Source organism: Hyperolius riggenbachi, chromosome 2 (assembly GCF_040937935.1).
Source record: "Hyperolius riggenbachi isolate aHypRig1 chromosome 2, aHypRig1.pri, whole genome shotgun sequence".
NCBI lineage: Eukaryota > Metazoa > Chordata > Amphibia > Anura > Hyperoliidae > Hyperolius > Hyperolius riggenbachi.
Window position 1 is genome coordinate 396,173,359 of NC_090647.1, and position 12,082 is coordinate 396,185,440.

At 47.8% G+C, this 12,082-nt stretch overlaps 1 protein-coding gene across 1 annotated transcript; it reads left to right on the forward strand.

Annotated features, from left to right (window-relative positions):
- The first annotated feature begins 1,855 nt into the window (after positions 1–1,855).
- Positions 1,856–3,340, forward strand: LOC137545125 (high mobility group nucleosome-binding domain-containing protein 5-like). Its single transcript, XM_068266237.1, has one exon. It carries the CDS (start codon positions 1,856–1,858, stop codon positions 3,338–3,340), a length of 1,485 nt encoding a protein of 494 aa, XP_068122338.1.
- The last annotated feature ends 8,742 nt before the right edge of the window (positions 3,341–12,082 follow it).

A 12,082-nucleotide genomic window follows, 5' to 3' on the forward strand; every position in this document is an offset into this window, starting at 1 on the left:
GACTTAATGTTTGTTCATCCCTCCCCCTACCATTACAACAGAAAGATACCGTGCCCCCCTGTAAACAATTTAGTATAGGTAATTACATGATTTTTCCCCTCACACCGTTAGTATAGGTGAGTTAATGCTGCATCCAGATGCTTTGTCCCATCCCCAATTATATTACATAATGATGCAGACACATGCTGTAGCTTACCCCCCCCCCCCCCCCCCCAACTCTCAAACTTACTTTATTATACTTATTTTAACGCAGATCCCTCAACAACCTCCCTCCCCCCCACCTACGAAGCCATTGCAGATGTTTCAAACCACAACCCTCCCCACCCCTCCCCCGAGCATGGAACGAGACACTTGCATCTCCGCAGAATTCAAGCACTTAAGCTTCCTCCCTTATCCGTCCATCGCTGTGTCTATCTCTCTATATCCTGCTAGCCCCGCCATGTGACTCACTGGTAATGTGCCGGCAGCGATTGACATGTGAGCGAATCCAGCAGGAGATAGAGATACGGAACGCATAGAGATACACAGCGACGATCGGATAACAAAGGAAGCTTCAATTCTGGAAGCCTGGGGAGAGGCGAGTGACTCTATCCCTGCTCGGGGGCGGGCGGGAGGAGGAGCAGCGGCCCAGCAAAGCGAACCACTCGATGGCCGCTACTAACAGCCTCTGTTTATGGGATAGCCATCACACCCAACCAGGTCTCCGTATTATGGAAGAACCTGCCTGCAGCCTACTCTGCTCCACGCATGCCCTACTCTGCTCCACGCATGCAGTCAGTGAAGGTGCGGTTGGACTCGTGGAGCGATACTTATGGCTGGTGACAGGTGCATTCAACCTGTCACCACCCGCCCCTCTGAATGCAAAACGTGCCTTGGGTGCCTTGTATAAAAAACGGCCCTGCAAAGTTTGGTTATATGAATGAACAGTGTCATACCCCCAATGTCCATGGTAAGGAAAGACATTTTTAATTGATTATAACTAATCTCTGCATGACTGCAGTATAAAGTACTCTAAAAAAAACAAAAAATGTATACTGCAGCCATGTAGTAACACATATACCAAGATTTTTGGCTTTCGAGGAGATGTTTAAACATAAAAACATAAAATATCCTCCAATACAAATTATAGTTTTCTTTTGCATAGTAATCAGTTTATATGTCAATCTATGTATGTCGGTAAAAGTTTTGGAAAGCTTCTATGAAATTTGGTATATTTCTATTCATATCCATCTATCTATCTATCTATCAATCCATTTAAAATTCATACACATACAGTATCTGATACCTGTTAAAATCTCTATAAAGATATAGATCGATAGAGTCATAAAAAAAGATCAATATTTCCAGATTTTTTAATTTCTTATTAAAATCACATATAAAAAAATTGTTAACTTTCTTAAATCCACAACTATATGTCTGTTCCGAGAAGACAGGTGATGTGCCAACCTCAAAATCCCGAACTCCATGTGAATAACAAAACTGACAAGGTGGAGATTTTATTAGAAAAGGCGGTATGATTAAAAATGTATTAAAATCCGCATGAATGTACAGTGTTGTGATTGGTGCACGAACATCCCATCAAAATATAAGCTCTAGGATTTGCTGGTTATTAATTTTGTTGTCTGACGTGGCACTCGGAATTTACATAGGTTATGCGTGGTACGTAACTGCAAAGCCCGCCATAAGGTTTAAGTTTCATATTTTGCGTAAACGCCGCTATATTATTGCGTGCCTGTCAAGGGCGAGGTACCGCGGGATTTGTTCCAACGTCACCGGCGTGCACGTGACTACAGATGGAAGAAGAAGTCCACGCCCCTTCCTGTTTCTCTTCGGTGACGCAGGTCCTTTTTTTGCTATGTCCAGCGAGAGTACACGTCCCACCAGGAGTTTAAGGCCGCGGCCTTGCCTCAATTGCACTGACAGCGTGCCTCGCAAGCCTCCGCCTCCAGCTAAAAAGCAAACAACAAGACGGAAAAAGGTAACTGATGAGCCCTTGTTAAAAAGTACACATGATGTCTGTGTGAGAGAACCCGATACCGCTCCAAAACCTGTGACGCAACAAACGGAAAATCAGGATGCCGAACATGATGATGAGATGGTAACTTTAATTTTGATCCCGATAGACCACAATCCCATGAAAGATAGTTATGTACAAGTTTATGAAGAGTGCAGGGCTGGGGATTCATGTCCTATTACAAAGCATGCTATGTTACTGCCCTACAATCTGGAGAACTTTGATATGGTGCACTGGCCTAGCAAAAATCGTCTGAAGGGATCATGCAATGGTGCAAACATAGATTTGAGCGATCCCTTACTTAACCATTCAGAAAGTATTGTGAACTACGATTCAGATCACAGCTTTACTTTGGTTGTTGATGAAGATGCATTTTCAGACACTGATAAACCAGATTGCATGGATGTTTCCAAGGCATTTGATCCTAGAGATTCTGTAGAAGTTGAAGAAAAATGTTGTAAACAGTTGCAAGTAGAGAATGTGCAGAATAGTAAGGTTCATAATGATGTTTATGACACTGAACAAAAAGTTGATGACTGTATTGTACAGGTTAATGAAGAGGCGAATATGCATGAGAGAAAATCTGTTTTAAAGGATGAAGGTAGAAAATGCTCTGTGGAGAATAAAGAACATAATAAAGTTGAAACAGAGGATGGAGATGATAAAACTGTGAATCCCAAATATTCCGTGAACGCAGACAAGCATTTGCATTTTCACAAAAAAGGCCAGTTAAGTCAGGTGGAACAGGAAGCTGGAGATGGCTGTGTCGATCAAGATGACGTAAATCAGCTATCTGATTGTGGTAAAGAATATAGAGAAAATGTTGCAGTTGAAACTACAGCACAGGTAAAGTCTGATGTAGAGCAAGAAGGATCTGAGGAGGATGAGAAAGGGAAAGAAGATTGTGTGGAGGATCAAGAAGACGAACATGAGAGTAATCCTAATGAAGAAGATCCAGATAATATGGAAGTAAGACACGTTGAGGATGGAGAAGATAATCCAGACGAAGAGGGGTCTGAGGAGGACGAGGAAGGTAAAGAACAAAGTGTGGAGGATCAAGAAGACGAACATGGGAGTAATGGAAATGAAGAAGATCCTGATAATATCGATGAAAGACACGCTGAGGATGGAGAGGATAATTCAGAAGAAGAAGGGTCTGAGGAGGATGAAGATGAGGACAGTGATGAAAGTTATGAGCAACCAAAAGAAGGTGATGAGGATTATAGTTCTACTTCAGCATATGATTGGGAATTGGAGAATAAGTCTGAGGAGGGTGAACTGGGAGATCCAATTGGACACAACTCAGAAAATAATGCTGATCAATAGAGTTGGGCGGAACCTCCGATTTTAGGTTCGCGAACCTGGTTCGCGAACTTCCGCGGAAGGTTCGGTTCGCGTTAAAGTTCGCGAACCGCAATAGACTTCAATGGGGATGCGAACTTTGAAAAAAAAAATAATTATGCTGGCCACAAAAGTGATGGAAAAGATGTTTCAAGGGGTCTAACACCTGGAGGGGGGCATGGCGGAGTGGGATACATGCCAAAAGTCCCGGGGAAAAATCTGGATTTGACGCAAAGCAGCGTTTTAAGGGCAGAAATCACATTGAATGCTAAATGACAGGCCTAAAGTGCTTTCAAACATCTTGCATGTGTATACATCAATCAGGTAGTGTAATTAAGGTACTGCTTCACACTGACACACCAAACTCACCGTGTAACGCACCGCAAACAGCTGTTTGTGTAGTGACGGCCGTGCTGGACTGGTGCGCACCATGGCGAGAGTGCAGGTTTTGGTGGCTTTACAGCCCATATGGTCGCCTGGCTGATGTAGCTGAATGACAGAACAGTGACTGTCCAGCTGATCAAATTTGGTCTGACCACAATGAGGCAACGACCTTATTATCGTGGGTGTGCCCCCCGAGACACTCATCTAGGCGCCGGTCATTGCTTCATTGTGATACGCAAGCCCCTTCACCACGGCAAGGTAATGATCACGAAGGGGAATGGGCGCATGTACATGCCTTTTCTTTTGTTGTTGCAGCTGCCCGCAGTGCAGCCAGAAAAATTAGGCAGTCATGTTCACGCACCAGAAAAATTATTACAGCGGCCGCTGCTAGCAGCGGCCTAAAAAATTCAGCAATCTGCCTGGAGTCCCGGACCCTGTTGGTGGTGGCGGAGAAGGTAGTGAAGCGGCCTGCAGGCAGACATGCTGTGTGGAGGGACTGGGAGCGACTTAGTCTTCTTGGGGCAGGCCAGGCAGCCAGTCACACGGCGTGCAGGCAGAGATGCTGTGTGTGTGGGGACTGACTTAGTCTTGGGGCGGGCAGCAGCCCTCCGGGATCCATGCCTCATTCATTTTGATAAAGGTGAGGTACTTAACACTTTTGTGACTTAGGTGACTTCTCTTCTCTGTGACAATGCCTCCAGCTGCGCTGAAGGTCCTTTCTGACAGGACGCTTGCGGCAGGGCAGGAGAGAAGTTGGATGGCAAATTGGGACAGCTCTGGCCACAGGTCAAGCCTGCGCACCCAGTAGTTCAAGGGTTCCTCATCGCTGTTCACAGCAGTGTCTACATCCACACTTAAGGCCAGGTAGTCGGCTACCTGCCGTCCCAGGCGTTGGTGGAGGGTGGATCCGGAAGGGCTACGGCGAGGCGTTGGACTAAAGAACGTCCGCATGTCCGACATCACCATGAGATCGCTGGAGCGTCCTGTCTTTGACTGCGTGGACACGGGAGGAGGATTAGTGGCAGTGGTACCTTGCTGGCATTGTGCCGTCACATCACCCTTAAAGGCATTGTAAAGCATAGTTGACAGCTGGTTCTGCATGTGCTGCATCCTTTCCACCTTCCGGTGAGTTGGTAACAGGTCCGCCACTTTGTGCCTGTACCGAGGGTCTAGTAGTGTGGCCACCCAGTACAGGTCATTCCCCTTGAGGTTTTTTATACGGGGGTCCCTCAACAGGCAGGACAGCATAAAAGACGACATCTGCACAAAGTCGGATCCAGTACCCTCCATCTCCTCTTGCTCTTCCTCAGTGACGTCAGGTAAGTCAACCTCCTCCCCCCAGCCGCGAACAATACCACGGGAAGGTTGAGCAGCACAAGCCCCTTGCGATGCCTGCTGAGGTTGTTCTCCTGCCGCTGTCCCCTCCTCCTCCTCCTCCTCCCCCAAAGAAACACCTTGCTCATCATCCTCTGAGTCTGACTCGTCTTCTGCACACGACTTCTCTTCTTCCTCCTCCTCCCCCCTCTGTGCTGCCGCAGGTGTTGAGGAAACAGCTGGGTCTGATGAAAATTGGTCCCATGCCTGTTCCTGCCGTAACGGTTCCTGGTCACGCTCATTCACAGCTTCATCCGCCACTCTACGCACAGCACGCTCCAAGAAGTAAGCGTAGGGAATTAAGTCGCTGATGGTGCCCTCACTGCGGCTCACCAGGTTGGTCACCTCCTCAAACGGCCGCATGAGCCTGCATGCATTTTCCATCAGTGTCCAGTTGTCGGGCCACAACATCCCCATCTTCCCAGACTGTTTCATTCTACTGTAGTTGTAAAGGTAGTGGGTCACGGCTTTCTTCTGTTCTAGCAGGCGGGAGAACATGAGCAGGGTCGAGTTCCAGCGAGTCGGGCTATCGCAAATGAGGCGTCTCACCGGCATGTTGTTTTTGCGCTGAATTTCCGCAAAGCGTGCCATGGCTGTGTAAGACCGCCTCAAATGCCCACAGAACTTCCTGGCCTGCTTCAGGACATTCGCTAAGCCAGGGTACTTTGCCACAAATCTTTGAACCACTAGATTCATGACATGTGCCATGCAGGGTATGTGTGTCAGCTTCCCCATATGCAAAGCGGCAAGCAGATTACTGCCGTTGTCGCACACCACGTTGCCTATCTCCAGGTGGTGTGGGGTCAGCCACTCATCCACCTGTTTCTTAAGAGCAGCCAGGAGAGCTGCTCCAGTGTGACTCTCCGCTTTGAGACAAGACATGTCTAAGATGGCGTGACACCGTCTTACCTGGCATGCAGCATAGGCCCTGCGGAGCTGGGGCTGTGTAGCTGGAGAGGAGAACTGCCACTCACCCATTGAGGAGGAGGACAGCGAAGAGCATGTAGCAGGAGGAGAGGAGGTGGCAGGAGGCCTGCCTGCAAGCCATGGAGGTGTCACAATTTGGTCCGCTGCGCCCTGCTTGCCATCGTTCACCACCAGGTTCACCCAATGGGCTGTGTAGGTAATGTAGCGGCCCTGCCCGTGCTTGGCAGACCAGGGATCCGTGGTCAGGTGTACCCTTGACCCAACGCTCTTCGCAAGAGATGACACCACTTGCCTCTCAACTTCACGGTGCAGTTGGGGTATGGCCTTTCTCGAAAAATAAGTGCGGCCTGGCATCTTCCACTGCGGTGTTCCGATGGCCACAAATTTACGGAAGGCCTCAGAGTCCACCAGCCGGTATGGTAACAGCTGCCGAGCTAACAGTTCCGCCACGCCAGCTGTCAGACGCCGGGCAAGGGGGTGACTGGCCGAAATTGGCTTCTTCCGCTCAAACATTTCCTTCACGGACACCTGACTGCTGCTGTGGGCAGAGGAGCAGGAACCGCTCAAGGGCAGAGGTGGAGTGGAGGAGGGTGCCTGTGAAGGTGGAAGGGAGAAAGCGGCAGAAGCAGATAATGCACCTGATGGAGGAGGAAGAGGAGAAGGAGGGTGGCTTTGCTTTTGTGTGCTGCTGCTGCTTTTGCTCAGGTGGCCATCCCATTGCTGTTTGTGCCTTTTCTCCAGGTGCCTTCATAAGGCACTTGTCCCTACGTGAGTGTTGGCCTTTCCACGGCTCAATTTTTGTTGGCAGAGCGAACAGATGGCTTTGGTCCGATCTGAGGCACACACATTAAAAAATTTCCACACCGCTGAGCCACCCTGGGATGTGGGCACTATGGGGACCTCAGCAGCTGATGCTGAAGGGCAAGTTGGCTGGCTGTACATAGGTGGCGATACATGGTGCCGGACTCTGCCACCAGCTGTTTCTGACGAAGAGCTGCCCCAGCTTCTTTCAGCAACTTCTCTCCTCCTACTACTCTCTGACTCCCCCTCTGAACTGTCCCCCTCTTCATCTCCTCTATTGGGAACATACAGAGGATCCCTATTACCGTCATCATCGTAGTCATCCTGCCCAGCTTCGCTTGCCTCAGACAAATCCAAACTTGCACCATCAGTAGGTCCTTCATCCTCCTGACACGTTACATCCATAGTGTTGCCGCGTAACTCAGACATATGAGCTGGTGAAAATTCATCTGGCTGTAACAACAATGGCTGTGCATCAGTGATTTCACCACTAAATAATTCTTGCGAAGTGTCAAATGCAGCGGAAGTGGTGCTAGTAGTAGTGCTGGTGGCTGAGCAAGATGAGGTGTTCTGTGTCGCTAAATACTCAACCACGTCCTGACAATCTTGGGAGGTGATGGGACGTGCCTTCTTCCGAGCACTGTACTGTGGGCCAGGTCCACACGAAATTACATTTACACGACCTCGCGCAGACCTGCCGGGTGGCCTTCCTCTGGCTCTGGCACTACCTCTTCCTCTACCTGTTTTGTCCATATCGGGTATGCACGGAGTGGTATATCACACTGCGAGCACTCACGTAGGTAGGTGGGTTCACTTAACTGCACAGGTATGCGCACTGATGCGGTGGGTTCACTGAACAGAACAGGTATACAGTGGCAGGTTCACAGAACAGGTATGCAGTGGCAGGTTCACTGAACACAACAGGTATGCAGTGGCAGGTTCACTGAACACAACAGGTATGCAGTGGCGGGTTCACTGAACAGGTATACAGTGGCGGGTCCACTGAACAGAACAGGTATGCAGTGGCGGGTTCACTAAACAGAACAGGTATACAGTGGCGGGTTCACAGAACAGGTATGCAGTGGCAGGTTCACTGAACACAACAGGTATGCAGTGGCGGGTTCACTGAACAGGTATACAGTGGCGGGTCCACTGAACAGAACAGGTATGCAGTGGCGGGTTCACTGAACAGGTATACAGTGGCGGGTCCACTGAACAGAACAGGTATGCAGTGGCGGGTTCACTAAACAGAACAGGTATACAATACAATACAATACAATACAATACAATAACATTTGTAAAGCGCTTTTCTCCCATAGGACTCAAAGCGCATAGCTGTGTCTCAGATTAATACAGGGTTTCAGGCTGGGTTGTGTTACAGAGGAGATAGTCAGATGTTCATGAATGCCAGACTGAAAAGGTAGGTTTTCAGTTTAGACTTAAATGCTTCCAGGGATGGGGCTGTCCTGATTGGGTGTGGCAGGGAGTTCCAAAGTGTAGGGGCAGCATGACAAAAGGCTCTGTCTCCAAAGGTTTTGAGGTGGACTCTGGGGGTGACCAAGGTGTTATGTCCTTTTGATCTAAGATTGTGGGGGGTGTGACGTAGTTGCAACAAGTCCTTCAGGTATCCAGGCCCCAGATTGTGCAAGGATTTGAATGTCAGTAAGGCAATCTTAAACAGAAGTCTCCATTTTATCGGTAGCCAGTGGAGTGAGCTCAGGGTTGGTGTTATGTGGCAATGGCGGGGTTGGCTCGTTAACAGCCTTGCGGCGGTATTCTGTACTAATTGCAGGCGGCGTAAGTCTTTCTTATGCAGGCCTGTGTAGAGGACGTTGCAGTAGTCTAACCTTGATGTGACGAAGGCATGAACTAGGGTTGGAAGATCCTCTGAAGGAATTAGGTGTTTAATCCTTTCAATATTCCTTAGGTGAAAGAAGGAATGTTTCACAACAGCTGAGATTTGATTCCTGAAGCTTAATTTCCCATCAATCAGTACTCCCAGGCTGCGCACACAGTCTGAGTTGTTCAGGTCTGAGCTCCCTATCCTTAGCGGTGTTGGTTGAGACTGGAGCTGCTTTGCTGTTGAGCCCTGGCCCTCGATAACAAGAACCTCAGTTTTGTCAGCATTAAGTTTTAGCCAATTATTATTCATCCACTCCTGAAGCTCAGCTAAGCATGCGTTTATTTGTGGAGTAGGGTCTATGACATCAGGTTTGAATGACAAATATAGCTGGGTGTCATCAGCATAGCAATGATATGTCAGGCCATGTTTTTGTATGATTTCTCCAAGTGGCAGCATGTATATGGTGAACAGTAAAGGGGATAATATTGCGCCCTGAGGTACACCGTATTTTAGTGGTACAAGGTTGGAGAGGAAGGGCCCTAAGGCTACCCTTTGTGTTCTGCCAGCCAGGAAGGAGTTGAACCACCGGAGAACAATGCCATCTATGCCACAGTACTCTTGTAGCCTGTTGAGTAAGATTTCATGATCGACTGTGTCAAAAGCCGCTGAGAGGTCGAGCAAAATCAGGATGGAACATTGACCCTTGTCTCTTGCAATGAGCAGATCATTGCAAATCTGGGTGAGGGCTGTTTCACAGCTGTGATATTTCCTGAAACCAGATTGAAGAGGGTCAAGGATGTTGTTTCTGGAGAGCCTGGCTTCAAGTTGGAGGTAGACAGCCTTTTCAATAACTTTTCCCAGAAAGGGGAGGTTTGAGACAGGTCTGTAGCTGTTTAGAGCATCTGGGTCTAAGGATGGTTTCTTGAGTAGAGGCCTGACGATTGCTTCTTTCAGAGTAGAGGGAAACCACCCTTCTTGTAAGGAGCTGTTGACTATTTTGTGGAATGCCGGTGTAAATAGTTCAGGGCATTTCAACATGAACTTAGTGGGGCCAGGGTCCAGATCGCAGGTAGTCTGGCGAAGGTTTGAGAGGATATCCAAGTTCCTGTGAAGGTCTGATGCTGGATTTCCTGCAAGATGGATTGCAGAGACTGTCAACCGTGCGGAAGAGTTGGGCAGGTCTGTTGGCTGCATTTGCAATTTCGTGAGACAGGAATAAGGACTTCTTTTTGTTAATCATCGTTTGATATTTTTCCAGGTGAGCAATTAGGGAAAGTTTGTCATCAGGAGACTGATGTTTGCGCCACCTTCGTTCCAGTCTGCGTCCCTGTTTCTTTAGTTCCTTTATAGAGTTGTCAAACCAGCGAGCGTGATGTAATGGTGCGGAACGTTTAATCTTTAAGGGAGCTATGGCGTCAAAAGCGGCTGAGACATCGTGGTTATATTTAAGGACCATGGATTCAAGGCCTAAGTTGTGATCTGTCAGTCCACCTAGATTGAGGCTGTTCTGAAGGTGTTGGGGTGTCAAACCTTTCAAGGAACGATATTTTATTAGTTCTTTCACTTGGTGTTTTGTAGCCGGTGCTGTAAAGGAGAAGTGGACAGTGTGGTGGTCTGACCAAACTACTGGATCAATTTCCACATTGGATATTAGGAGTTCTGAATGGAAAATGAGGTCCAAAGTGTGTCCTTTTTTGTGGGTAGGGAGGTTGACGGCTTGAGAGAAGCCCAGTTCATTCATGGAGAGAAGTAGCTTAGTTCCAAATTGGGAAGAGTGTGTATCGACCCGTGCGTTAAAGTCTCCAAGAATTATCCACCTAGGGTGTTTCAGTGTTATGCAAGATACAAGTTCTGCTATTTCCTTGAGAAAAGCTGAGCCAGCGTCAGGGGGTCGGTAGACAAGCAGTATGTTTATTTTTTTTTCAGCTGAGAGCTGGGCTGCTAGACATTCAAAAGAGTGGGTGGGGGCTACTGCAAGGGGTTTAATATTCAAACTGGATTTGAAGCACAGAGCTAATCCTCCGCCCTTGCGGTTTTGCCTTTCACAGTGTAAAACTGAGTAATTGTCTGGTACCACAGCTGCGAGAGTGGGTCCTGAGTTCTGATCCAACCATGTCTCTGTAATTAAAGCTAGATCTGAAGCCTCTATTAGATCATGAATAACTGCTGTTTTGTTGTTTATGGACCTGGCATTGCAGAGTACTGCTTTAATGTTGTTTCCCTTAACTTTGAGGTCTGTGTTCCTAGCTCCTGGCTGGGGGTTGTAATCAGGAGTGTGGAAGCTGTCTCTGTTATCTGGGTCCTTTACTGATACAGCTGATTTATAGATATGTGATGATTGCTTTGGCTTTGATTTATGGGTGCCTGCACCTCCTCCCCTCTTCCCCCGCCTTGTTTTCTTGAGAATCCCAAAGGATTTTAGAGGGGTAATCAAAGCAGAATCTATTTGTAAGAGTTTCTTGGGAACAGAGGTTGCAATATAGATAAGCATCTTAGCTGAGTATTTTAATGGTGGCATTTGGACAGCTGATAGACACCCTGCTGAGATCAAAGGGAAGGAGTCTTTTGCAAGCTGTACTTCTCAGGAAAAAAAAGGAGATGCTCCAGATTAAAACAAATTAAGACAGTTCCTTGTTTCAATTTAAAAAGTTTGGAATAAATGTAGAAATAGGATAGTCATAACATAGAAAGCTCACAAGGTGTTTTTTGCCATTTCCGTTACTTACAGAAGGATCAGGAGCTGAGGGTTGAAGAAAGTTGAAGAATTTCAACGTTTGAGGTCAGCTCCTAGCAGGCTAGGCATTTTCAGTCCAAGTCCAATTTTAATCCAGTTTAAATCTCAGCCATCCAAAGTGATCCATAATTTCTGATGAGCTGTAGTTGTTGCCAGAGAGGTGATGCATAGGATTCCTCTGTATTTTTGGTCCTGTCCATGCCCAAATGTATTTAAATAGTCAAATTTCTGAGACAAGATGTGGAGCAGCTTGAGAGAGCTGCAGCCCAGCTTGGGCGCGCTCAGTAGAACAGTGGCGGGTTCACTAAACAGAACAGGTATACAGTGGCGGGTTCACAGAACAGGTATGCAGTGGCAGGTTCACTGAACACAACAGGTATGCAGTGGCGGGTTCACTGAACAGGTATACAGTGGCGGGTCCACTGAACAGAACAGGTATGCAGTGGCGGGTACACTAAACAGAACAGGTATACAGTGGCGGGTTCACAGAACAGGTATGCAGTGGCAGGTTCACTGAACACAACAGGTATGCAGTGGCGGGTTCACTGAACAGGTATACAGTGGCGGGTCCACTGAACAGAACAGGTATGCAGTGGCGGGTTCACTGAACAGGTATACAGTGGCGGGTCCACTGAACAGAACAGGTATGCAGTGGCGGGTTCAC